General features: G+C 52.7%; 2 protein-coding genes across 3 annotated transcripts; both read left to right on the top strand.

Annotated features, from left to right (window-relative positions):
- Nucleotides 1–9,975: 9,975 nt before the first annotated feature.
- On the top strand, nt 9,976–14,561 carry LOC135977115 (POU domain, class 6, transcription factor 1-like). The gene is made up of 4 exons (XM_065576259.1): nt 9,976–11,394; nt 12,811–12,939; nt 13,527–13,745; nt 14,187–14,561. Exons 1-4 carry the CDS (start codon nt 11,170–11,172, stop codon nt 14,394–14,396), a joined length of 783 nt encoding a protein of 260 aa, XP_065432331.1. The 5' UTR covers nt 9,976–11,169; the 3' UTR covers nt 14,397–14,561.
- A 1,792-nt stretch (nt 14,562–16,353) lies between these two features.
- Nucleotides 16,354–26,323, top strand: LOC135977108 (C-type lectin domain family 10 member A-like). 2 transcript variants are annotated; one of them, XM_065576201.1, is made up of 9 exons: nt 16,357–17,055; nt 19,755–19,817; nt 20,827–20,889; nt 21,103–21,165; nt 22,141–22,230; nt 22,994–23,139; nt 23,254–23,360; nt 24,679–25,090; nt 25,153–26,323. In XM_065576201.1, exons 2-8 carry the CDS (start codon nt 19,763–19,765, stop codon nt 24,824–24,826), a joined length of 672 nt encoding a protein of 223 aa, XP_065432273.1. In that variant the 5' UTR covers nt 16,357–17,055; nt 19,755–19,762; the 3' UTR covers nt 24,827–25,090; nt 25,153–26,323. The 2 variants fall into 2 exon arrangements, with proteins under 2 accessions (XP_065432274.1, XP_065432273.1); XM_065576202.1 differs by lacking the exon at nt 20,827–20,889 and having other exon boundaries at nt 16,354–17,055.

The raw sequence follows: 26,323 nt of genomic DNA, 5'->3' as shown, positions 1-26,323 counted from the left end.
GAAGTTACCATACCATAGGCTGATGACAGGTTGCCCAACGTAATGAGAATAAACTCATCCAGTGTTTTCAGATGACACTGCAGCTCGCACATCACCTCATGGAAATAGCAGCGTGCCAGGGTCACTAAGGTGTTGCTAGCTGCCAATTTTAGTTCATTTGTTGCTTCCTAAAAAAAAAGAGAGAGAGAGAGAGAGACTGAGGTGACTGAAGTCGGTTGCACTAGCCAGAGTTGTTTATATGAGTCAAGTCCTTATTTCTGTGCATAAGTTGTGAATGAAGCCTCCCAACTTTCTGTGGCTAGAGTCATTAGTCATAAATATTCATCGAGTCATTTGACTAAACAATTTTCAGCCTTTGAGTTCCTTGCAAGCTGCTTAGTTAGACTATTTACTATTAGCTACTTGTGGTGGATGTCATATGATATTTTTCCCTGCTCTTCCCTGAGGAGGTAGTGAGACATAGACTGGGCAGCTTCAAGATATTCAGAGAGCTTTCCTGGAATAAACTGTCCCCAAAAGGAGGCTGACTTCCTTTGGAACAAGAGAGGGATGTTTCCATGGGTTTTCCTGCTGGCAAACTATATTCTAAATCCAATGCTGCTTCTTTTGGAGATAGCTCAGATTCTGTCTGTCTTGGGGCTTTATACTGCCACTTATCGTGATAGTATCAGAGCGCCTTCCACATAACATCAGGATCAATAATGAAATCCCTAGTAGACTTTGGGAAAGACTTGCTCATTAAGAAACCATAGGCCTGTCTCTGTGTCTGATATCGTGTGTCTCGGGTCCTGATCCTGCAAAGCACTTAAGCACATGTGTAACTTTCGCATGTGAGTTCTCCCATCCTATGCATGTGCACAAGTGCTGTTTAGGACCTGGGCTTTCGTCTGGAGGAAGGTGTGGGCCTCTAACAGGAGAATATATTTTTGTTTCAGTATATAGTTTACCCCCTCAAAAAGAGTTTTAATTAGTTAAAGCTTTGGAGCCTTTGATCAGTATCTCGGGAGAACTAACTTACCTGAGTCTCTCTCATGTGGTTGGAGGCCAGGGTTATTATTTTGTTCAGTAGCCTTCTCTCTAGGCCCCCGGTGTCCTGCTGTAATACTTTCTCCAGGACACAGTAAATATCTGCTCTGTTTTGCTGGGGACAAAACATAAGAGAACAAACAATTGGGAAAAGTTTTTCTTGATGACCACACAGTAATTTGGCAAATAAGCCCCTGCCCTACAGAGTTTACAATCCAAACATGAAATGACTAGCCCAAGTCTTATCATAACAGAGCAGGTCCGTGGCCAGGAAGAGAATCCATCTCTCCTGAGTCATTATCCAGAGTTCTATCCACTAGGCCACACCGACTCCTCAGCCTGCATTGGCTTAAGTGGTGTAAAACATGCCATGCCCTCCAATCCCCGCATTTAGCAGCACTTCAGAAGCAGCCGAGCAATTTACATATTTTAATCTTCCTGGAGAGAAAAGAGCCAGAATAAGCCTCCTTCACTGCCCCCTTATCTAGTTCATTTATTTAAAACAAACAATACAAATGAGCACCTTGCCCTTGCTCTATCCACTCCAGACAGAATTTGTAAATTTGTAATTACAAAATACCCAACTCCCGCAGTAAGTCCTCAACAGCTCCTAGGGGAAATTAGCTCAGCAGTTAGATCTACAGTGACAGTCGCACACTCAAAGGTGTCTTTTATGAGGCCCATCAGTGTAGAAATTCACAGATGATACTAAATATGGAGGATTCAGAGTAGCAGCCGTGTTAGTCTGTATCTGCAAAAAGAACAGGAGTACTTGTGGCACCTTAGAGACTAACACATTTAGGTGAGCATAAGCTTTCGTGGGCTACGGCCCACTTCATCGGATGCATGTAGTGGAAAATACAGAAGGAAGATATATATACACAGAGAACATGAAACAATGGGTGTTACCATAATAAGGAGAGTGATCAGTTAAGGTGAGCTGTTGTCAGCAGGAGAGAAAAAGAACTGTTTGTTGTGGTAAGGAAGATGGCCCATTTCCAGCACTTGACAAGGAGATAAAACTTCAAAAACAGACTCCAACAAGAGACTGCTGAATTAGAATTAATTTGTAGATTGGACACCATTAAATTAGGTTTGAATAAAGACTGGGAGTGGATGGGCCATTACACAAAGTAAAACTATTTCCCCATGCTTATCTTCCTCCCCTCCCCCCAGTTCTTTATATCTCCTTGTCAAGTGCTGAAAATGGGCCATCTTCATTACCACAACAAACAGTTCTTTTTCTCTCCTGCTGACAACAGCTCACCTTAACTGATCACTCTCCTTATAATGTGTATGGTAACACCCATTGTTTCATGTTCTCTGTGTATATATATCCACTACATGCATCCGATGAAGTGAGCCGTAGCCCACAAAAGCTTATGCTACAATAAATTTGTTAGTCTCTAAGGTGCCACAAGTAAAGTGGGCAACAAAAATGATTAGGGGGCTGGAGCACATGACTTATGAGGAGAGGCTGAGGGAACTGGGCTTGTTTAGTCTGCAGAAGAGAAGAATGAGGGGGGGATTTGATAGCTGCTTTCAACTACCTGAGGGTTGGTTCCAAAGAGAATGGAGCTTGGCTGTTCTCAGTGGTGGCAGATGACAGGACAAGGAGCAATGGTCTCAAGTTGCAGTGGGGGAGGTCTAGGTTGGATATTAGGAAAAACTTTTTCACTAGGAGGGTGGTGAAGCACTGGAATGGTTTACCAAGGGAGGTGGTGGAGTCTCCTTCTTTGGAGGTTTTTAAGGCCCGGCTTGACAAAGCCCTGGCTGGGATGATTTAGTTGGGAATTGGTCCTGCTTTGAGCAGGGGGTTGGACTAGATGACCTCCTGAGGTCCTTTCCAACCCTGATATTCTATGATTCTATGAAGTACTCCTGTTCTTTTTGTAAATATGGAGCAGTTGTAGTATCATTTGGGACAGAGAAAAAATAAAGAGGGACACAGAGAAATTAAAAACCTGAGCAGAGAACAAGATTCATTTCAGAAAACTGCCACATCTGGAAAGGAGGTAGAAGTAACTGACATAATGGGAGGGAGAAAAGTGGGAAGCAACAAGTGCCCTGGGGGTGACAGTGAAAAACAAAGTCAACATGTATATGCAAGGTGTGATGGCTCCCACAAAGAGCCATGTGGGTTGGGTCTTTTACACACAGGGATGATGGTACAAAGCAGGAAGACACCAGTTCCTCTCTGTTCAGCTGAGGTGTGACTGCATCTGGATTGTTGCATTTTCTAGCACCACATTCCCAGAGAGATCAACAAATTGGAAGTAATTCATGGGGGAGCAAAAAAGAATGCAGGGTGGTGGCTGAATTGACTTTTGAATAGAGCCCTGCAACCTGACCCAAATCCTATGGGACCTGACTACAGGCGTCAGGGTCAGGTTGGATGAGAAAACCCCTCTTGGGCTCGGGTCAGCTCGGCTCTCCTCCTTTAGCCCATGGGATCGGCAGAACCGTGACTGCATGTTCTGCCAGCCATCACCTCCTTTCTGCGCTGCATGCGCTGTGGAGTGAGGATGCCGAGGAGTCACAGCATCTCTCTCTCTGCAGCACATACCCAGGGGGCAGAGGATGAAGCCATTGCTGCACATTGTTGCCGCTCCCCATGAGCAGGATGCGGTGGCAGTATCTGCAGGGCCGGCTTTAGCAAAAGCGGGGCCCAATTCCTGGGGGCGTGGCTTGCCGCAAGCCCCGCCCCCAGGAATTGGGCGCCGCTCCGGCCGGAGCTCCAGCCGGGGTCGTGGGGCTTGGGTCTGGCCCGGAGCCGCTCAGCCAGGGCCGGGCTGGAGCTGAGCCGGGGGGCTGGGCCCGAGCCGGGCCGGACCCGGAGCCGAGCCGCAGGGGCCGGGCCAGACCCGGAGCCGCTCAGTGGGGGCCGGGCTCGAGCCGCGGGGGCCGGGCCGGACCCGGAGCCAAGCCGCGGGGGCCGGGCCGGACCCGGAGCCGAGCCGCGGGGCCTGGGCCGGAGCCGAGCCGAGCAGCCCGGACCGGCGCCCCGGGGCCGGAGCTGCTGGGGCCGGAGGTGCTCGGCCGGGGCTGGACTGGGCCGCGCCACGCCTCCCCGGAGCCCTTCTCACACCTCCCACCACCCCAGCTTACCTGGTGCTGCCTGCCCGCCCCTGCTTCTTTTCAGACTTCCCGCGAACCTCTGATTTGCGGGAAGCAGGGGCGGGGGAGGAGCAGGGGGTGGAGCGTTCAGGGGAGGGGAGGAGAGGGAAGTGAGCTGGGGGCGGGGTAGAGAGCTGCGGCGCGGGGCCCTCTTGGAGTGGGGCCCAATTCAGCCGAATCGGCTGAATCGGCCTAAAGCCGGCCCTGAGTATCTGGTTTGGGGGGAAGGGTTGGGATCAGAATGGAAAATGATTCAACCCTCTCAGGGTGAGGTGAGTGGGCTTGGGGCCAGTTCAGGTTGGGCTTAAAAACTGGGCCCGAGCAGACCTCTGCTTCTGCAGACAGACTGAAAGAGCTGTCTATGGCAGACGCGGCCAAGGGATGACTATGAGAGAGACATGATAATACCATACAAGTATCTGAAGGGTGTGAACACCAAAGAGGGAGAGGAATTTTTTAGTATAATACATTTAGGTAAAATTATGAGTAATGGGATTAAACTAAAAAAAGACATACAATTTAATAACAGGAAAAATGCCCCAACTGTGAGACAGGTCTATTAGGCTATGACATAGTCTTCCTAGGAAAGTGGTGGAAGCTCAGTCATTAGGGGCTTTTAAAATTAGTTTGGCCAAAACAGTGGAAAATGGTCACTGGGAATGCTCCTGCATTAGCAGGGAAATGGACTGGATGATCCAATAGGTCTTTTCCATCTCTGTCTCCTGCGAGTCTCTAAATCTATGTGACCTGCATGCCAAGGTCATAAAGCACTTTGGAATGTTCAAAGCCAATCAGATCTCTTGACTGGCTAAACATTCCAGTGGTTCTGCTTGAAAAGGAATGCTTCTGCACACTGCAATCATACCAGACAGCTCCACTGGGGAGAAGCTCCTTCCATTCATTTTTAAATGGAAGGAGGATTTTTTTAATTGAAAATTGTCACTGATAACTTACGAATACATAAGCAGTACGTAATTCAAGTAATTAATCAAATTAATTAGCATAATTAATTGAGTAATTCAAATAATTAAAATACTAGGAGGCCAAGTTCAGTTTTGAACTGAACTGCTTGTCTTGGCCTCCTAGTACTTTAATTGAAACTAAAATACCTTCCGTGTTGGTCCTTAATAGAGAAATGAACTTTGTTGGATGCAAGTATCAATAAATGGAAAAGGGGGTCTGAATATTACTCCTGGGGGAATTCTGCACTACTGCGCACGTACATAATTAATGAGCCTAGGATTTAGAGCAGGGAGTCAGTTCACTTTATTCACTTTATTCACATTCTTTTACTAACTTGCTAAGTGGTGTTGAGCAAGTAACTTAATTCCCTGTGACACAAATCATCCGTAAATGGGGATAATGCTTACCATTCTCACAAGATGTGAGTCTTAATTCATTAGTATTAGGTAAGTGCTTTGAGATTTTTGGATGAAGATGCTAAAGAAGGGCAAAGTATTATTGGAAGAGATTACTGCAAGTCCTACAGTGTACTTTTACTATATCCAGCCCATGTACTACACTGTGTGTAAAAGGACAACTCTCTCTTTATAGAGCATTATATCATCCTGATCTGTAATAACAGCATTTTGCATTATGAGTTTATGCCTGAGGACAGAAGGGTGAATACTGATTATACTGATGGTGCGCCAGGCCAAGTTCTATACTGAATTACTCCCATGCATTCCCCTATACCCCCCTGAAATCAGGCAGAATTTGGTTTGGACACATGGAAAGCAGATGTAATTTCATGAAATTGCCCTACCTCATCCTGTTGCAGTTTCTCTAGCAGAACTGTCACAACGCTAGCCAGCTTGGTCTCAGCTATAAAGGCAATCCTGAGGGCAATTTTGCCCTTATCTTGGTCATCCATATTTGCCAGGAGGGAAACAACCTCAGTATAAACACCTGAAATTAAATAAAAGGATTCGGCTGGTTACCACTGATAGTAGAAATTGATGCCGGTCTCTTTAATTCACTGTCCAGTAAAGATCCTGCAGGAGCCCAAACACTGAGAAGTAGACCTGGGAATCATGTAAATCCTCTTCCTTGCTCCTGATGACCAGGTTTGTTTGCTGAACTACCCAATGTGTTTGGGGGGAAATCATAATGAAGAAAATTTGCTCCTTTCAAGTAGATTCCCATGTAAATTAATCTTCCTTTCCCTCTTTACTATCAATTCAAGAGTTTTGATCGCATACAGAATAATAATTTATGGTCAAAATTTTCAAAACTGGGTGCCTAAACTTAAGCTCCTAAATCCATATTAAGGCACCTATGCCCTGAGTCAGCATCCTAATCACGTGCTTAACTCTAAGCCAACAAAGAGACCTAAAGTTAAGCATATGCTTAAGAGTTTTGCTTAGTCAGGGCCTCATTTTCAAAAATCCTGAGCATCCAGATGTACCTATTGGCTATGCTGGGAACTTTTTGGGGCTCAGTATCTCTTGAAAATCAGGCCACTTTTTTAGACCTCAGTATGAATTTAGAAGCCTAACTTTAGGCCCCCTGTTTTGAAGAAAGTCTTTAATCTTATTGTATGGTCGTTTAAATACTTGCAGAGAAGACTCATGGAACAGAGTTCATCCGGTTGCCTGTAGAGGTCATAAAGGACTTTTCCCCCCATGCACAATTGACTAGGTGTACGCTGTGAGTGGGGTCGGGTGGTTCCCTCCAACCTTCATCTGAAGCATCAGGGACTGGCCATAGCAGGAGAAGGGACACCTGGTAAGGTGGACCAGTCTCCTAAAGACTGAAATGTTTTAGTCCAAGACAAGTTTTTGGGTTCAGTGTAGGGTTGCTAGGTGACATTTTAATGGCCTGTGAAATACAGGAAGTCAGACTAGATGATCTAATGGTCCCTACTGGCTTTAAACTCTACGAAACTATGAAATAGCTGATATATTAAAAAAATCCGGATTTTTTTTTATCCCATGTATCTCTTAGCTGTGGCCAGAAATTCTCCAGGAGACTTAATATTTAACAAGAACTCTGAAATGCCATATTTATCTGTCTCCATTGTAACAGCATTCCAAAGCATGAAAGAGGAACTAACAAGATTTCCCCTTCCCAGGAAAGACTGCTTGAGGTTAGGTGATTACCCATCCTTTATGCAAATTGCATCCTTCAGTTCTAACACCCAGATGCAAACTGAATCATAACTGTAACCTACACTGCCCATCTAGCTGCAGTAGTGATCGTGTGGGATTAGGAGCACTAGTGTTGCTAAGAAATGTGACCCCATGCTTTCTTATCCTGCATTTAAGATATTAGCAGAGCTTCATTTAGACAGCTAGAGGAGAAGTCCTTCTGCATTTTTTTGTTCTAATTTCCCCCATCTCTGGTGGATTCCACAGCTAGATCTTGGCTCCATGGATGCAGAAGACACAAAATGAGGACCCATAATAAACCTAAAACAACTGGGAGAAAAGATGAAAGATCTCCCCCATAGCATTCAATAGAAACTCAGATTCTCAGGAAAGTTTGCAGGTCCAGAGGCTGTAGGCCAACTCCTCAACTGGTGTAAATCAACACAGCTACAAGGAAGTCAACAGAGCGACACTGGTTTACAGCAGCTGAGATTCTGGTCATATAAATGGAGAACATTACAGCTAATCTATCTGTATGTCTATGCTTTCTAAATGTGTTTGTGATTATAGAATGGATATGGAGAATACAATGCTGACCCTTACCTCTGTCGGTTACCTCCTGCTCAATCACCAATTTATTCATGTTTAATACTTCCTCCAGTCTGACCTCCAAAGAGCTCCCGTACTGATAGGCAGCTGACCTCTCAGTCAGTCATGTCCAGGATAGCCAGTTAAGATTATGCAAGCACTATTATGACATCCATGTGACTGTGGCACACCACATAAACTGCTGCTGACCAGGTATGTGATGTAATTACATGGTCAAAGTTATTTAGGCTCCTAACTCGCACTGAAATCAATAGATGTTAGGAACCTTAATACATTTCAATATCTGGGCCCATACATGTAAGCAGTCCAATAGGTGGCTAAATTTGCTCCAGTGTCGAATTTCTCATTCTCTCTACATCATTTTGAATTTTGGTTCGGTCCCTCTCTCAGTTTGCCCCACTTTCCACTATCGGTTTAATCTGAAAATCTGCTCCAGGTTGAAATTATATAAAATAAAAGCACCAAAGAAAGAAAGAGAAGAAACGGCCTTGGAGAATGCACAGTGACACTTGAGTGTGGTTGGTTGGCGGGTTTCCTTTGCTTTTTAATTTGGTTGATCAAAAAGCCAGATGAAACCTTATTGAACTGTATTACAAATATTGATTTTATATTGTTTTACAATGAATTGAAATTTATACTTCATTTCCATGTCCCGCCAAACAAATCAACGACATTAATTTGTATTGTGTTTAATACAGTGTGGTATCATATGTATGGCCATATGTAGAGCCAACACTTGATTTTGGAAGTTATGTTGCCTTTAAAGCATTCAGAGTGATGACACTCTTTGAAATAAACCATATGGAAAAAGAATTCCAATTACATTTGTCCCTTGCTATGCATAACTTATTTTGTGCCTTTCTACCCTTTCTGATTTTGTCCTTACACATATATGCTATTCTTTTGTACTCCGCCTTAGTAACTCGTCCATGTTTCCACATTTTGTAGGATTTCTTTTTGATTTTCATGTCACTAAAAAACTTCTGATGGAGCCATATTGGCCTCTTACTATTCTTCCTGTCTTTCCTTTGCATTGGCAGTTGTGCCTTTAATATTGTCTCCTTGAGAAACTGCCAGCTTTCCTGAACTCCTTTATGCCTTAGATTTTTTTCTCATGGGTGGCTACCGACCAATTCTCTGAGTATGTTAAAGTCTGCTTTTTCTAGTCCTTCTTCTATCATTCTCACTCCTTCCTTTCCTTAGAATCATGAAATCTATCATTCATGATCACTTTCACCCAAATCACCTTCCACCTTCACAACCAGCTCCTCCCTGTTGGTCAGAATCAAGTCTAAAATGGCTGTCCCCCTGGTTATTTCCTCCATTTTCTGAAACAAAGCATTGTCCCCAGTATATTCCAGGAACTTATTGGATAATTTTGTGTTTTGCCATATTCCTTTTTCAGTAGATGTCTGGGTAGGTAAAGTCCCCCATTATCATCAGGATTTGTGTTTTGGATATTTCTGTTATTTGTTCTAGAAATGCCTCATCTCCCTCCTCTTCCTGATTTGGTGGTGTCATAAGTATAAAGGGAAAGGTAACCGCCCTCTTGTGTACAATACTGTAGAATCCCTCCTGGCCAGAGACTCCAAAGTCCTTTTGCCTGTAAAGGGTTAAGAAGCTCAGGTAACCTGGCTGACACCTGAGGAAGGAAGGTTACATTGATTTCTCTGTGTCTGGGAAGAAGCAAGGGCCAGTGCTCTGAGCGCAAGGTCAGGATCTGCATTTAAATTCGGAGTCCGCGGCTGGGTTGGTAGGGGAGCCATGCTCGCTCTCTGGGTGAAATCCACCCCGCACAGGGGGCCGGCATGAGGTCGAGACACCACTTAAGTCCATATGGCTTGTATACCACGTAAGCTGAAAGGCTTCAGCAATGCTGAGGCCTCATGCTGCCACAGGGGTGAACGGTGCCCTCTCGGTTCATCTAGTGCAGAGCTCGGAGACTAACGCTGACCTGTCTCCTGGTGGAGCCGTGTTTAGCTAATGCGTCTAATTGCTTTGAAGCCCCAAAGGGCTGGCTCCCTCGCGCTGCCTAGTCCTGCGGTTGCCGCTGTGTGTGTTCGCGGCCCGATGGCCAGTTTGGTTCCCTTTACAGAGTTAAGGGTGGATCCGGATGGGACCTTTCAGATTCTGGGGTCGTTTGACAGACCAGGGTTTTTGAACTTTGCCAACTCCCTTCCAAAAAGGGGTGGGGTGGAGGGTGCACCTGCCTCCCTCCCCAGAATCTGAAAGGTCCCCTCTGGATCCAACAAGAACCTGCTCCTAATGATGGTCTGGCGGATAAGGCAGCCGACGGGGACTCTGCGGAACTGGGTTCACATCCTGGTTCTCTCGTGGATTTACTCTGCGACCTGGGACTTGGCATGTACCCAACCCTGTGCCTTGGTCCCCCCACCTATAAAATGGGGATAATCGCCCTGTCTTCCCTCACAGTGTGTTACAGCTTGTGAGATGCTCCCATACTAGGCTGATGAGGACCACCTGGATGTCTAGACAGGCAGCACAGAGGGAGGGGAGGGCGGCGTGGATCGTGCCTGAGCCATGGGACGGTTTCATTGGCCTTCTAGTCATTCGAGATTTCCCCCCCCCTTGGGTTGTGACGGCTGCGGATGGCACTCAGGTGCCCTGCACTCCTGCCTATCCGTGTAACCCCTGCCCGTGATCACACACAGGCCTTGCTACAGGAACTGAACAATACCTAGAGCATTGGGCTGGGATTCAGGACTCCGTGGTTCTTTTCCTAGCTCAGCCGCTGGCTTTCTGGATGACCTTGGGCGTGTCATGTCACCGCCCCGTCTCTCCGTTTCCCCATCGGTAAAACGGGGGTGTGATGATCCCGGCCTCCTTTGTAAAACCCTTTGAGACCAATTGATGCAAAGCGCTAGGGATGTTTCCCAGCATCTCTCTGCAGCCGCGGGGGCTAGAAACATACGTCCAGTTTCTTAGACAAAAGCTGAGATTCTTCCGTAGTCCCATGACCCCAAGAACTGGTGCTCCATGGGGTGAATACCCTAAATCACGAGATGGGTGATAAAGCCACCAGAGTTGGCAACTGGTCTTCTGCCAGTCAGCCCATGGGCCTGCCCTGTCCTGGATCCCACGCACCCTTCTCCTTTGTACTAGTGCCAGGCATCCAAAGGACAGAACAGAGGCCAGTGCTGGTGCATGGATCAGAAGGGCTTGGGGGGCTCAGTTTAAAGGCTCTGGATAAGGCTAGGTATTACGATGATAGTTTGTTGCAGGGGCGGGCAAAGAGAGTGGCGTGTTATGGTGATTCAGCGTCCATGTCTCTGCTCTGCTTTCAGCAGCTGCGGTCCTGAACACGGCAATGCCAGCCCCAATGCAGCCTGCCCAGCCGCTACAGGCTCCGCTGACGGTCCAGCCGCGGCCCTCCGTCCAAACGCAGGCCGTGTTCCAGCCGCAGCCCACGCTCCAGAGCCCGCCGGCCATCCTGCCCCAGCCCGCCGCCGCGCCGCCACCCGTGGCAAAGCCGTTGGAGACGCAGACGCAAATCACAGTCCAGCCTGCGGGATTTGCCTTTAACCCTGGCATAGTAAGGAGCTGGTGTGACGCTCCAGAGAATCTCTGGGAGCCGAGCTGTCTGTCCTGACGTCGGGCAGTCGGTATTGACAGAGCAGCTCACAAAGGGGCCTGATTCTGCCCCTTGTGTCATCATTTATACCTGCCCAGAACAGGAGGCAGTGTTGCCTAGTGGATATAACACTGGACTGGGAGGGAGGAGAGCTGTGTTCCATTCCTGGCTCTGCCACTGACCAGCTGGAGGACCTTGGGCAAGTCGTTTTGCCGCTCCGTGCCTCAGTTTCCCCATCTGTAAAAATGGGGCTGATGATACCCCCTTTGTAAAGTGCTCTGAGAGCTACTGGTGGTATGAGCCAGGTGTGGTTATTAATCATTCTGACAGGGATTTTTCCCATGCATAGGGAGCGGGGTGGGAGAAAGGACACGGGGACTGGTGGGAGCAGCCGGCGGGTTGGGCTGGCTGCCGTCACTGATAGAACAGAAGCAGGCTGGGTGGCGAGCCGAGATATGCGGAGTCTATCCTCGAAATATGGTACCTAGAAGAGGAAGGATGGCCTAGTGGTTATGGAACTTTGCAGGCCTGGAACTTTGCAGGCCTGGGTTCACTTCCTTCCTGCCTCCTAGGCTTCCTGCCTGCAACTGGGCCGCAAATGAAGCTGTGACTGTTAGCGTGTGGAGGCATCCGTGCGCTAGCTTTGATCTAGCTAGTGAAGCTGTGGCGGCATGGCCTAACTGCCCAAGTACAAGCCCGCCGGGAACGCTGGGTACAAATTCAGGTCGTAAGCCGGCCCCAGGCTCTGTCCTGCTGCTACGGTCCCCCGGGCTAGCTAGCTTAATGCTAGCAGGGCTATGCCTACCTGTGCTACAATGACATCTTCATTTGTGGTCTCTCTGCACCTCAGTGCCCCATCTGTAAAGTGAGGATAGTAGCACTGCCCTGCCCTGCCCCCCCGGGGTTTGTGAAGAGGAGAACAACAAAGATTGTGAAGTGTCGAGATACTACCGTAATAAGAACATAAGAACGGCCGTACTGGGTCAAACCAAAGGTCCATCCAGCCCAGTATCCTGTCTACCGACAGTGACCAATGCCAGTGATCTCTCTCCTGCCATCCATCTCCACCCTCTGACAAACAGAGGCTAGGGACACCATTCCTTACCCATCCTGGCTAATAGCCATTAATGGACTTAACCTCCATGAATTTATCCAGTTCTCTTTTAAACCCTGTTCTAATCCTAACCTTCACAACCTCCTCAGGCAAGGAGTTCCACAGGTTAACTGTGCACTGTGTGAAGAACTGGGGGGCAGATAAGTACCTAAGGCCGCTAGAGGATTCCTCCCCATAAGAGGGAGCCAGAGGGGGGGTTTCCCCCCTGAACGAGACATGGCTGAGTGCGTGTGTTTAACCTCCGACTCCTGTTTTCTCTACAGATCAGCGCAGCTTCTCTCGGGGGCCAAACCCAGCTCCTCAGCTCACTGGCCGCCGCCCCGGTGATCGCGAACACCATTCCCAGCGTCCAAGGGATAACAAGCCAGATCCTGACCAACGCCCAGGGACAGGTACGGGCTCCCATAGACAACAGAAGGAAAACCCTCCCTTGCCACTCATAAAGCCTTCCTATGGACATCCTCTCCCTTCCCGAGAGCTGTCACTCAGGATAAAGATAGTCATAGAGTTCAAGGCCAGAAGGGACCGCCAGATCAGCTGGTCTGACCCTCTTGTGTATCATAGGCACCACTCAGACAGAATTAGATCCACATGTTGCAGCCCACGGGTGACACAACTGTGCCCCCAGTGCCCAGGGCCCATGCAGAGGCAGGGAATTGATTAAGTGAGGTATGCCCAGATGATCCTAGTCAGTGACCCTGGCCCCGTGCTGCAGAGGAAGGTGAAATCAAAGTCACCTGGGGGAAGTTTCTTCCCGATCCCACATATGGCCATCAGTTAGACCCTGAGCATGTGAGCATGAACCAGCCAGCCAAGCACTTGAGAGAGAATTCTCAGCACCACCCCAGAGCACCGGCTCACCCCATCCAGTGTCCCGTATCCAGCCCCAGGAGGGGGGAACTCCATCCTGTCGGACGGGAGGCGGGGAAGGGTATTGGTATGCCACGCACCCCAGCTCCCGTTCTTGTCTCCTCTGCAGGTCATTGGGACGCTGCCCTGGGTGGTGAACCTGGCTGGGATCACGACGGCCAATGCCACCCCAGCTGTTTTGCCGGCCCAGAACCTGCAGGTGCAGGCGGTGACCCCGCAGCTGCTGCTGAACGCCCAAGGGCAGGTCATCGCTACGTTAGCCAGCAGCGCCCTCCAGACAGCGGCCATCCGGAAACCCAGCGGCCCAGAGTCGCCGGCAAAGAACGAGGTGAGCGGCGGGTGACGGCTGTCGAACAGGCACCTTCTCAGGGAGCCAAGCAGCTAGCGTCTGTGGCCACGCGCCAGCGTAATGCCATGCGCAGCAGCTCCCCAAGGCCTGGGGAGGTTGGTGACTTGGGCACTGGCCCTTTACGGGTCCACTTACTGAGCTTTAAACAACCTGCGGGAGCCTCTGCCAGGACCTAGCACCCTGCTGAATTCTCCGGTGCCCCGTTAGGCTGTTCAGAGACTGAGCCTGACCTCTCCCTTTGGAAGGAGTCAAGGTGGCAGCTCCCTCCAGACGGGGAATTGCCGTAGCAGAGCTGTGCTGTGCCCCCTATGCAGAAGCCGGGTGGGTGGCCAGGGCTTTACCGCAGCTGAGAGCTTGCCACAACCCTCTCCATCCATCTGGACTACGTGCACTGAGCCTTGTTGTTTGCTGTGTTACCAGGTTCAGCCAATCCAGCCTGCCCCTGTTCTGCCCCAGCCAGCTGTGGTCATCGCAAACCCAGCCCCTGCCGCTAAGCCCTCTTCCGCGCCCGTTCCCATCACTTGCTCGGAGACCCCGACAGTGAGCCAGCTGGTTTCCAGTAAGCACCGCTCGGTTCCTGTCCATTTCATGCGGGGGTGGGGGGGCAGGCGGCTTGCACTCCCTTTGTAGGAATTGGAGAGTGTGTGGTGTGACCCCTGAGGTTTAGCCCTTCTCAGTGATTGTAGGAGAGGAAGCAGGGTCTAATGGTGAGAGTACAGGACACAGAGCCAGTATTGTGCACAATGGGTTATTGTAGGGTCGCTGGTGAGCTCCGAGCTGCGCGCGCTGGGTCGTTATTGCAGGGTCACTGGTGAGCTCCGAGCTGCGCGCGCTGGGTCGTTATTGGAGGGTCGCTGGTGAGCTCCGAGCTGCGCGCGCTGGGTCGGTATTGCAGGGTCGCTGGTGAGCTCCGAGCTGCGCGCGCTGGGTCGTTATTGCAGGGTCGCTGGTGAGCTCCGAGCTGCGCGCGCTGGGTCGTTATTGCAGGGTCGCTGGTGAGCTCCGAGCTGCGCGCGCTGGGTCGTTATTGCAGGGTCGCTGGTGAGCTCCGAGCTGCGCGCGCTGGGTCGTTATTGCAGGGTCGCTGGTGAGCTCCGAGCTGCGCGCGCTGGGTCGTTATTGCAGGGTCGCTGGTGAGCTCCGAGCTGCGCGCGCTGGGTCGTTATTGGAGGGTCGCTGGTGAGCTCCGAGCTGCGCGCGCTGGGTCGTTATTGCAGGGTCGCTGGTGAGCTCCGAGCTGCGCGCGCTGGGTCGTTATTGTAGGGTCGCTGGTGAGCTCCGAGCTGCGCGCGCTGGGTCGTTATTGGAGGGTCGCTGGTGAGCTCCGAGCTGCGCGCGCTGGGTCGTTATTGGAGGGTCGCTGGTGAGCTCCGAGCTGCGCGCGCTGGGTCGTTATTGGAGGGTCGCTGGTGAGCTCCGAGCTGCGCGCGCTGGGTCGTTATTGTAGGGTCGCTGGTGAGCTCAGAGCTGCGCGCGCTGGGTCGTTATTGTAGGGTCGCTGGTGAGCTCAGAGCTGCGTGCGCTGGGTCATTATTGTAGGGTCGCTGGGATGGGGCTGATGTGGGGGTTGGGGACACAGCTGCTTCCTTCCCTGCCCCAGCCCCTGCTGACAGGAGCACAGGGGGCTGAGGATGAGGGGTGGCTGGGGTGCACAGGGCACTGTACAGGGAACAAACTTCTGAGGCTACAGCAGAGGGGACAGCAGCACGGAGCTGGGGGCAGCCTCCCTGGCTGGGGGTCTTCATTGCACATGAGTCTTTGGCACAATGGGGAGGATTCTTGGGGGACAGCGCCGGGGAAGCTCAGGGCACTGGGAGAGGAGGCCAGGGCTGGGGTACAGGCAGCAATCAAGAGGGGATCACAGGTCGAGCAGGGGATGGGGTTGGGTGGGGGAAAATGTATGCAGAGACCTGAGCCATGGAGCCATGCACCGCTCGGCCCGGTTCCCCAAAGGATCCTTGGTGAAGGACATAAATCCACACCGTGTAGAGGTCAAGCATACGAGTTTATTACACACAGCGCTGGCGGAGTGTCACCTGGCTTATTAGGCTCAGAGACCCTGTCAATCAATTGATTACAATGGAATATATGGATTTTCCATGGGCGGGGGAAAGTGACGGGGTAGGCAGTTCCACACCCCGGGATAGGTTTTGCAGCAAGACAAGAAAGCACATTAGCCAATGGTTAAAAGGTTACATAATGTCTCCGCCCATGGTCTCAAGTTAGCAAGTTAACATTTAATTAATACTTTGATAAAATGTTATTAGTATAAAATATCTATGTTGAATTCTGATTTGGGGTCCATAAGAATGGAGCAACTCCTTTGATTGTCCAACAGGTACATTCCTAGGGTTAAAGCAAAGAAACAGTGAAAGCATATGGCAATAGAGATTGTCTCCTTTATGTCTTAAGGCAGGGCATTGGTCCCTGGGAAAGGAGGTGGAAGGATGCCATATTTTATACTGACATGTGCCAACTTTTCATAAACTCAAGGTTGGATCTGTGGGAAGACCGTTTCCCTACAGAAGAGACTGACACAATAGGAACAGGGATCCCTTGTTCAATCTGAAACATTGGATGAAACATAATTATTCAGTTATTGCTTCAACATCTGGCATTTCTACTGACCAAGCATATCTTAGCAAAGGCCATGTTATCTTGTTTACCCCCAGCTTTCTCTTAGCTGATCACTATTTGCTAGGCCTCTGGTCTCTAGACCAAACTCTGGACTTTGGGTCTGAAAAAGAGCTGGCACAATCCATATACCAGGTTGTTATATAAAATGCACATGGATTTTAACCCTTCACTTGGGAAAACACAAGGGACTCCCAGGAAATGGGGTTCTCTTACTGCTAGGGCAACAGGAGTGATGGAAGCCTGAGACAGTGAATGGACTCCAGATATCCTGGAAATAGAGAGATTAGATAGAACGGGGATGGCTGGATGGAAATACACAAAATCATGTTCCAAATCCTACTTGATGTCTCTCCCAACCTCTGGGTGTGAATTGCCCTGCAGTGCCCAGAGGTGCCTGACCCCAGAGGAGCATCCATCACTATGTGTTAGTGACGGCTAATAACAGTGACTGCTGATTTCCCTTGTGCCTTCCCCATGGGGCAGGGATTTGTGCTCTAACCGCCCCGTCTCTGCTGTTCCCTTCCAGGGAGTGTCTGGCTGCAGTTTCCTAGGGGCCCAAAGGGGGCGGCAAAGTCCATATTAACCCTTTACGCCCTGCATGCCGTGTCGTTCGTGCTATGGGCTGTGCTCCTCGCCGTGGCGATTGCGAAGTGTAAGTATCCCGGAGAGTGTTTAGGACCATGACAGAGGAACCGGCCCAGAGGAAAAGTCCAGGGGTGCAATCCTGGCTCCATTAAGTCAATGGTCAAACTCTCATTGGCTTCAACGAGGCCAAGATATCACCCCACATGTCTAGGGTTACCATTCTTCCGGATTTACCCGGACATGTCCTCCTTTTTGTACTAAAAATAGCGTCCGGGGGGAATTTGTAAAGCACTCACAATGTCCGGGATTTCCCCCCCAGGCAGAGCAGACCGAGCGGCTGGGAGGGCTGCAGGGAAGTCCCGGGCTGGACTCCGGAGCAGCTGTAGAGGAGCCGGATCCGCCCTGCATTCTGAGCAAGTGTATCAGCACAAAGTGCAGCCCTCCCCTTTTGCAACTGGGAGCGGTTTCTGCCATGCAGCGTAGCAAAACGGGAGCGAGAGCACTTTGTGCTGATACAAGGGCAGCTCTCCCCTGCAGTCCGGTCCGGGCCAGGGACCGGGTTTTGTTGTGCAGGGCCAGGGACCCGGTTTTGTTGTGCTGGGGAGCTCAGCCAGGTGTCCGGCTCGCACAGAGCCCAACACCCTGTTCTGAGCAGCAGGGTAAGGGGGCCAGGGGGCAGGAAGGTTCTGGAGGTAGCAGTCAAGAAACGGGGGGGGGCTTTTTGGGGGGAGTGGAGAAAGTTTTGGGCAGTCAGGGTACAGGTAGGGGGTAGGGTCCTGGGGGGCAGTTGGGGGGGTCTTAGGAGGGGGCAGTTAGGGGACAAGGAACAGGGAATCTTAGGTAGGGGGTGGGGTTCTGGAGGGCAGTTAGGAGCAGGGGTCCCAGGAGGGGGCAGTCAGGGGACAAGGAGCGGGGTGGGGGGCTGAGAGTTCTGGGGGGGAGCTGTCACGGGGCAGGAGTGGGGAGAGGGATCGGAGCAGTCAGGGGACAGGGAGCAGAGGGGTTTAGATGGGTTGGGAGTTCTGGGGGGGGGCTGTCAGGGGGCAGGAGTGCGGAGAGGGATCGGAGCAGTCAGGGGACAGGGAGCAGAGGGGTTTAGATGGGTTGGGAGTTCTGGGGGGGGCTGTCAGGGGGCAGGAGTGCGGAGAGGGATCGGAGCAGTCAGGGGACAGGGAGCAGAGGGGTTTAGATGGGTTGGGAGTTCTGGGGGGGCTGTCAGGGGGCAGGAGTGGGGAGAGGGATCGGAGCAGTCAGGGGACAGGGAGCAGAGGGGTTTAGATGGGTTGGGAGTTCTGGGGGGGGGCTGTCAGGGGGTGGGGAGTGGTTGGATGGGGCGTGGGAGTCCCAGGGGTCTGTCTGGGGGTGGGGGTGTGGATAAGGGTTGGGGCAGTCAGGGGACAAGAGGCAGGGAGGCTTAGATAGGGAGTGGAGTCCTGGGGGGCAGTTAGTGGCAGGGGTCCCAGGAGGGGGCAGTCAGGGGACAAGGAACGGGGGGAGGGTTGGGGGTTCTGGGGGGGCGGGAAGTGGGAGGGGCAGGGGCGGGGCTAGGGCGGGGCTCCTCCCGTCCTCTTTTTTGCTTGCTGAAATATGGTAACCCTACACATGTCCCTCCCAGCCCGAGCCGTGTCTCTGTCAATGGCCAGCGTGGGGTGTTGCAGGGGTTGGGGTATAATCCCCCATAATGCACTTCACTGTGTCCTAGTACTGCTAATTGTAAGACAAGGCTCATTAAGTCAGGCCACCCGACCTCCAGCTCACAGCAGTGGGGCCGATAGGCACCGACTCCGCGGGTGCTCTGGGGCTGGAGCGCCCATGGAAAAAAAATAGCGCGGGTGCTCAGCACCCACCAGCAGCCCCACCAATCAGCTCCTCCCCATCCCTCCCAGCGCCTCCTGCCTGCCATGATCAGCTGTTCAGCGGCCTGCAGGAGGCACTGGGGGGAGGGGGAGGAGTGGGGGCAGGAAGAGGTGGGGCGGGACCTCAATGAAAGGGGTGGAGTAAGGGTGGGGCCTGGGTCAGAGAGGAGGTCCAGCAGCCCCAGGGAAATCACATTGTCTGCACCTCTGGCAGGACCCCTTTCCAGGACCCGCAATCTGAGCAGGGACACACTGGAGTGTGATGCTTGAATGTATCCCCATGTTCGAGAAGCCAGTAAAGTGTGTGTTGGGACCCCCTCTGGCAGCTGCTCCACATTGGATGACAGACCAACTACTGCTGCCGGCTAACAGAGTTACTCCTTTAGCTCAAGTGGTTAGAGGTCTTTGCTGCAGGGGTCAGCTATTCAAACCTTGCTGATGACCCCGGTGGGAGATTACACACAGCTGCAGCGTTGCCAACTCTAGGTGATTGAATTAAAGCCCCAGCTCCTGGAGTCATGTGAATAGGTGAGACTCTCAGCTTTCATTTAAAAAATTGAGACAGTTTCTAGTTGCAAAGAAAAGCCTGAGAAAGTGACATGACAGCTCAGGAACCAGAAGGCAAAGAAAAAGATCCAAAATTTATTATTTTTTACAAAGCTCATGATTTTTAACCCAATATCATGGGTTTTTTAACATTTGGGGTTGGCCAGACTGCTCCAGAGTGGTCCAGGGGGTGGCTCAGAGAGGACTGGGAGATTGTCTCCCCCAGACACAAGTGAGCAGTGGGAAGCTGGGAAATGGAAATGCAGCATTCCTCCCTGGGCCGTGACTCCAAACTGAAAACCCATCCCTACTCGGAGTCCCCCAAACCATATAAACAACAGCTGACGTCAGCCCCTCTTCCTAGATGCAGAGATGTCCAAGGAGCTGGAGCAGATGCGGACTGATCAATCCGTGCTCAGAGCCAATGGTAAGAATTCAGCTTACTCCCAGGTGTCTGTTTGTTGGTATTACTGTTGTTACCCTTTTGGCCCAAGACAAAATCGGAGGCCTTGCCAGGTTTGTTCCCATTAGGGGGAGCAAACACTGCTCCCAGGCAGGTCTGTTCTCGCTGTGACTTGTTTAGTTACTCGGGGTCCTGTTCCACTGAACAGGGCAGGAACTAACAGCAGCAGCCAGGTTCTTTGCTCAGAAATCCCCACAGTTGCACCTCCAGCGAGCTCTGTGCCCAGGGAGCTCTGTCTCCACTTCCTCCCAGGGTCCCACTCACAGCTCCTTCGGCCTTCCACCCATGCAGCTGGCAGCCGGTTTCCTAGCAACTGGGGCTGTAACCTGCGTCACCCTCAGACCAGCCCACCTGAGCTCTGACCTGCCATGAAACCTGGCTGGGCAGTTGCCTCCACTGTCTGCATCTATTTCAGGCCTACAGAGGCTTGATTGCTCCTCCCGCACTTGGTACCCATTGGCTTTAACGAGGTCTGTCATTGTCTGTGGATCCCACATGAGGGCAGTCAACAGCACCCTCCAGCATAACACTATTAGGTGTATTATGGTAGCAGCTAGGAGCCCCACTCACAGCCCAGACTCAAAGTCTCTTGACTTTTCAGCAAAGGACATTCTTGATGAGGTGCCCCATTACTCACTAGTCTAGGGGGGACCCTAACTAATCCCACTAGCTGGCTCTCCCCTAGGCAGGGCTGGCCGACAGCCGTGGGTCTGGGGGAATGAGCACAGGGCAGGGAGTCAAGGGGTCCTGAGTTCTAACCTTGCCTCGCTGCCTGGCCTGGGGAAATTCACTCCCATCTGGAGCCTTAATGACCATCAGGGCAAATCCACCCACATGCAGCCTCCTCCAGGGAAGGAAACCAGCCCTGGGCGGCCCTCGTAGACTCGCTCTGCTGGGGAACACGGTCCTTCCCCACGAGACAAGTGTGGGGGAGACAGAGGGTTCCCAGCTCACCAGGCTCTGTCTCTTCCAGGCTCCGAGATGTCAAAGCAACTGGGGATGCTTCATTTCAATCAATCCACCATGCGCAGCACTGGTACATACCCGAGTCCTCACGATCCGCAGCCTGACGTCCCCTCTATGACTCCTCTGCACCTCTCATCTCACCCCTTTGGCCTTCCTCCCTCCTCCTCCTCACAAGCCCCTCCCTACCCCATTTCCTGCCCAATCTCCTCCCCTCCCCGCTCCCGCTCAGCCCCGGTCCCCGAGATTCCCCAGGAGTGTGATGGGCTCTGTTTCTGTCTCTCAGGGGAGGAGCTGGCCAAGGAGCTGGAGAGGCTGCAGTTGGACCAGGCCACGCTGAGAGCGGAAGGTGAGGGCAGGCAGGGGTGTGGAGCAGGGCTCAGGCGGAGGAAGGGGGGGGGGAAACAGCAGCGGGAAGCTGAGATGGGGCTGCAGAATCCCAGCCCTGGGTGGCCATGGCAATCTGGGATCCCCCCCACATCGGATCCAGCCTGAGCGAGTGACATTTGTGATTCATTCCCTGAGATGGAGGCACCAAGGCAGGAAACCCAGGGCCAAGCCCCACCCTTGCGGACCCCAGCGGGGACGCAGCCAATACCCCCGGAGCCTGTGCTCTGGGCTCTGTGTGCACCAGGGGCCCCATTCTGAATGGGGGGAAGCTGATTAACCCTTTAGTGCCGGGGATTCTCACTCCAGTGTGTTCCCAGTCTGGCCTTCAGGGAACAGTCTGGGCTGGGCTGCTACAGAGAGGCTGTTTCTTGATCCCCAAAATCATTTGGGGGAAAAGCTGGGAGGAGATGGGGGTCAGGGACCCATTAGGGGCCGAGGTGAGGCAGGTAGATTCAAGGAATGGGCAGAAAAAGGAGACCCTGGTGTAATAAGCTCAGGGTGTTGGGGAGCCAGGGGTAGGGAACTGGGGGGCAGGGCAGTGGGGGAAGGGGCAGGACTCCTGCTGGGGTTTAGGGAGAGAGAGGGGGCAAGGTTGAGCTGAATAAATTTGACCCTGGTGAAAGGTTGGGGTCCTGCCTGAGTGTTCGGCCGGGTCTCCAGTCCCTAATGACTGTATTGGACCAACTGTAACAAGCTCGGTGCCTCCCGCTGCTGAGAAAGGGGCCCTGTTTCAGTGTCACAGCCAGGCCCCAAAGCCCGGTGTTTACGGTCTGTACACAGACACGCCAGGCCGAGCTGCACACACCCACGGCTCTGGCTACCTTCTGGCAGCTTTGGTTGCACAGAACATGGTGAGCGCCACTCGAGGCTCCCAAACTATTTAAAGGGATGGGACCCCGTTCCCATACACGACGGCTGTGTGTTGTGTTTCCAGTGTCCAGGGATCTGGCCAAAGCGAAACATGACAGAGATGACATCAGGGCCGAGACCTACAAAGTCCTGGATGCCGCACAGAAAGGGAACGGTGAGATACACGCCAGCCTCAGCTCTCTCTTCGCGGCAGGGGGACCATTTTCTGTTCTGCGTCTGTACAGCGCCTGGCACAACGGGGCCAGATTTGGGGGGGGCTATGGCAATAGAGATAATAACACTGAGTAATTCTCAGCCCCTCGCGAACATTAAGGGCCTTCATATTCATTGAAGCCATTATCTCAGAGATGCTATCGCCTGTGACACCATGCTCTCCCCACCTACCCACGGCACTGCCGGGAGGGGGGGGGGCGCTGTGCTGCAGGGAGTGCGGGGTCTGTAGGGGGCACTCTTTCCTCACAGTCAGTGCTGACCGCAATCCCCAGCGCGATCCTAGGGGGTGCTCTTCCCTCAGAGTTATATGAGGGATTGTGCTGTAAGAGTCCGTTTAATGTTTCCAGCTGCGTATTAAGCAAAGTCTCTATCGTATCTACCCATCCATCTCTCTCTTCTGATTAGCTAAGTGTTTAAAAACCTGCTGGCAAGCTCAGAGTAAATAGTGATTTGTTCCATTGGGAAATGACTCAGAATTTCCTCCACATTTAGAGGAAGCATAAAGTGGGTGAATAACATTCTCCCAGTGACCTTTCAGCTGAGCACTTGCTGAAATGCTTTCCAGGGGCAGGGCCTGCTTGAAGGAAGCTCCCGCGGTACCTGGCAGCTGCTGAAGGCATTTGCTGGGTTTATCCAGGGTGGGGAGCCCCTCCTGCCCATACCTCCCTAGTCACGCGCTGGCTCTGCTGTGTTCTCTCCGACAGGCACTTCCCGGTGCCAGCCTGGCTGGGAGCAGTACCGAGGGAGGTGCTACTTTTTCTCCTCGTCTGCCCAGGGCTGGCCAGGGGCCAGAAGGTCCTGTCTGAGCCAGACTGCTGACCTGGTGGTGATCAACGATCAAACGGAGCAGGTACGACCTCCCGACTCCCCCCATTGGGTAAAATGCACCCATGCAGAGGGTCGCCACGAGGCCTAGCTTATGCTCCAGTTCTAACCACCCAATCCTCTGTGTCATCCGCTCTAGAATTACTTGGCCATTAAAGCTGATTCTGTTCGTCATTGGATCGGCTTCACAGACCAAGGGACCGAAGGCGTCTGGCACTGGGTGGACAATACTCCTGCAGCATTTACGTAAGCATGGTGCAATCCTCTGCTCTCCCCTTCCTGCCCCCGGCCTTCCCCAGCTCCCCCTGCTCCTGCAAGCGCTTTCCATCTCAATAGCTCGAGGCCTGGGACAGCACCACACAGGTTTTATTTCATGCCCTGATGACTGACCGACTCGAGCCTTTATCAGTCCCCTGCAGGTCACTGGTTTGAATCTGGTCCAGGTCTGTAGTGACTACATGGCGTTGCTGCTGGGTGCCCTCGGTATGAAACAACCTTGATAGGTCTCAGCCCAGTTCCCAGTGAGGAAAGCATCCACAGATTGCACTGGGGGCTTGTCGGCCATCACAGCCGAGGGGCCGAGGACTGAATGGGCCAAGGAGATGGAGCGCCCCTCTCAGCCTACAGAGGGGTCTCTCCAAGGCAGGGCAGGTCTGAAACACCATGGCAAGGAGAAGTTTGTGCTGCCATAGCCTGTGTAGGTTGCAGCTTCTACCACTGATAACGTGACATCCTCCACTGCATCGATGTGAACTGAGGGCCTGTAACTGTAAAATCCTGGACCAGTGGTTAGAGCCCTGCTCTGGGACTCAGTAGTGCTGGCTTCCATTTCCAGCTGTGCTGCTGGTCTGCTGGGTGGCCTTGGTCAAGTCACTGCCCCACTCTGTGCCTCAGTTTCCCCTTCTACAAAATGGCCAAATAATGCTTTGTAAAGTGCTTTTCTCTCCCCTGATGAAAGGTACTACCTCCAAGCTAGGCGTTATTGATCCAAAGGAGCAGCTCCATTAACTGGTAGTAGGTTGTTATCCTCTAGTGGCCCAGTGACGAGGCTTGCTCTGCTAGCAGGTGACACTTTCCCCAGCCCTGTGTTGATTTGGATAATTCAAAATAAAAACATCTGTCTGTTTGGGGGGGGGGATATAATAAACTCTTGAGTTTTGGGGTGAAAATGCCACAAACCCCCTTTCAGGGAGAGGCAGGCTGCCTTCCTTGGAGGCCATGTTGTTCACTCCTTTTCCTGAGGCCCCCTTTATGCAGCTCCGGTCCCATCAAGGGGCCATAAAGGGAATGTAATCTCCCACACGCACACTTGCCCAGGCTCAAGGGCCTGGAGAAGAGCAGAAAAGCCCCATACGTAGGGGTGGGGCTGGAGCATGGCTGGGCTTTGGCTATTTTTGGCTGCCCACAACACCGCAGGGGCCTGAGCATAAGTTAGACCAACCCTGAGGCTGCTCTAGTTTATGCTGAGGGGGGACCCGGTTACCAGGCAGCACATAGATGGAAGCATCTCAGCCGGAACCGGTGGCCCAGTGGCTTGAGGGATCTTCTCTTCCTTCCCTTTCAGGTTTTGGGCCACAGGGGAGCCCAATAACATGTACAGTTTTCACGTCAGAGATGAGGACTGCGCCCACCTGCACGAGAATGGCCGGTGGAACGACGAACCCTGCAACTTACACTACAGGTGGATCTGCGAAAAAGCTGCTTCTGTCTAAATGGCCGGAGTCCCGCCCTTGCTCTGAGCACCGGCTGAAATGTACCCCGGCCCACGAGGCCTGTGAACCATTCCAGCCCCACACCAGTCCATTAGGGTTACCAGCTTTCTAACAGCACAAACTGAACACCCTTGCACTGCCCCAGCCCTGAGGCCCCACTCACACAACCCTCACCTCCATTGCTTGCTCTCCCCCATCTTCACTACTTTCACCAGGCTGGGGTGCGGAGGAGGTGAGGGCTCTGGCTGAGGGTGCGGGCTCCAGGCTGGGTCAGGGGGCTGGGGTGCGGAGGGGGTGAGGGCTGCGGCTGAGGGTGCAGGCTTCAGGCTGGGGCTGAGGTATTCAGAATGCAGGAAGGGACTCAGGGCTGGAGCAGGGGGTTGGAGTGCGGATGGGGCTGCAGGCTCCGGGTGGGGGTGCAAGCTCCAGGCTGTGGCCGAGGTGGTTGGGGTGTGGGAGTGGGTGGAGGCTTCGGTTGGAGGAGCGGACTCTGGGGTGGGGCTGGAGATGAGTGATTTGGGGTGAGGGAGGGGGGTCAGGGCTAGGACAGGGAGCTGGGGTGCAGGAAGTGGTGCAGGCTCTGGGAGGAAGTTTGGTGTGCAAGCTTCAGCCAAGCAGTGCTTGCCTCAGGCGGCTTCCAGAAGTGGCCGGCATGTTCGGTCCCTAGGCAAAGAGCCTCGGCATGCTGCCTGCACACGTGGGCACCACCCTCGCAGCTCCCATTGGCCACAGTTCCTGGCAAATGGGACCTGTGGAGCTGGTGCTCGGGACGGAGGCAGTGCCCCTACGCCTAGGAGCCGGATATGCCGGCCGCTTCCAGGAGCCACGTGGAGCCAGGGCAGGCAGGGAGCCAGCCTTTGCCCCACTGTGCCACAGACTGGACTTTTAGCGGCCCGGTCAGTGGTGCTGACTGGAGCCGCCAGGGTCCCTTTTCGACCGGGCGTTCCAGTCGAAAACGGGACACGTGGCAACCCTACAGCCCAGAGGGCTCCTGTGCTCCCTCTTCACACAGGGGCAAATTTCTCCCACGGTGGAGATGCTCCACGCTCTGCCACTGCCACCCTGCCCCTGCTCACCACTGCTTCATGTTTACAAACTTGCTGTTCGCAGTGCAAGCACCTTCTCCCCTGTGATCCCCGCCGCCTGCATCGGGCCCCCATGTTTCCCGCCCACTCTGAACACCCATCGCTGTGTGAACCCAGCGGTGCCGGTTTTGGTGCCCCACGAGGGAGGAGGCAGTGGTTAAAACGGGGCTGGGAGTCAGGTCTCAGCTCCAGGTGATGTTGCTCCCGGCTGTGCTCTGCCAACCCTGCTGTGAAATGGGGCTGAGAATGTCTCCTCCAGCTGTGGGCCGGGCGGCCTGGCGAATGGAGGCTTTAGACCCACCTTGCGATGCTTGTGTGGTTGTGGCCATGTAAGTGGAGAGGGCCCTCAGAGCTACACGAGATGCGGAGGGTGACCTTGTGTGGAATACAGCTGCCTTGGACTCAGAACGTG

This window comes from Chrysemys picta, chromosome 22 (assembly GCF_011386835.1).
Source record: "Chrysemys picta bellii isolate R12L10 chromosome 22, ASM1138683v2, whole genome shotgun sequence".
Lineage (NCBI taxonomy): Eukaryota > Metazoa > Chordata > Testudines > Emydidae > Chrysemys > Chrysemys picta.
Note: the sequence above shows the minus strand (reverse complement) of the source record. Positions and strands in the feature narration are given on the sequence as shown.

Excerpts from the sequence above, each read along its gene's own strand:
- LOC135977115 (XM_065576259.1), top strand. The coding sequence starts at position 11,170 with ATGCCAGCCCCAATGCAGCCTGCCCAGCCGCTACAGGCTCCGCTGACG. Across the intron at positions 12,940-13,526 it reads TGACCAACGCCCAGGGACAG|GTCATTGGGACGCTGCCCTG; the intron begins GTACGGGCTCCC and ends TCTCCTCTGCAG. Across the intron at positions 13,746-14,186 it reads AGTCGCCGGCAAAGAACGAG|GTTCAGCCAATCCAGCCTGC; the intron begins GTGAGCGGCGGG and ends CTGTGTTACCAG.
- LOC135977108 (XM_065576201.1), top strand. The coding sequence starts at position 19,763 with ATGTCCAAGGAGCTGGAGCAGATGCGGACTGATCAATCCGTGCTCAGA. Across the intron at positions 20,890-21,102 it reads ATCCACCATGCGCAGCACTG|GGGAGGAGCTGGCCAAGGAG; the intron begins GTACATACCCGA and ends TCTGTCTCTCAG. Across the intron at positions 23,140-23,253 it reads TCAACGATCAAACGGAGCAG|AATTACTTGGCCATTAAAGC; the intron begins GTACGACCTCCC and ends CATCCGCTCTAG.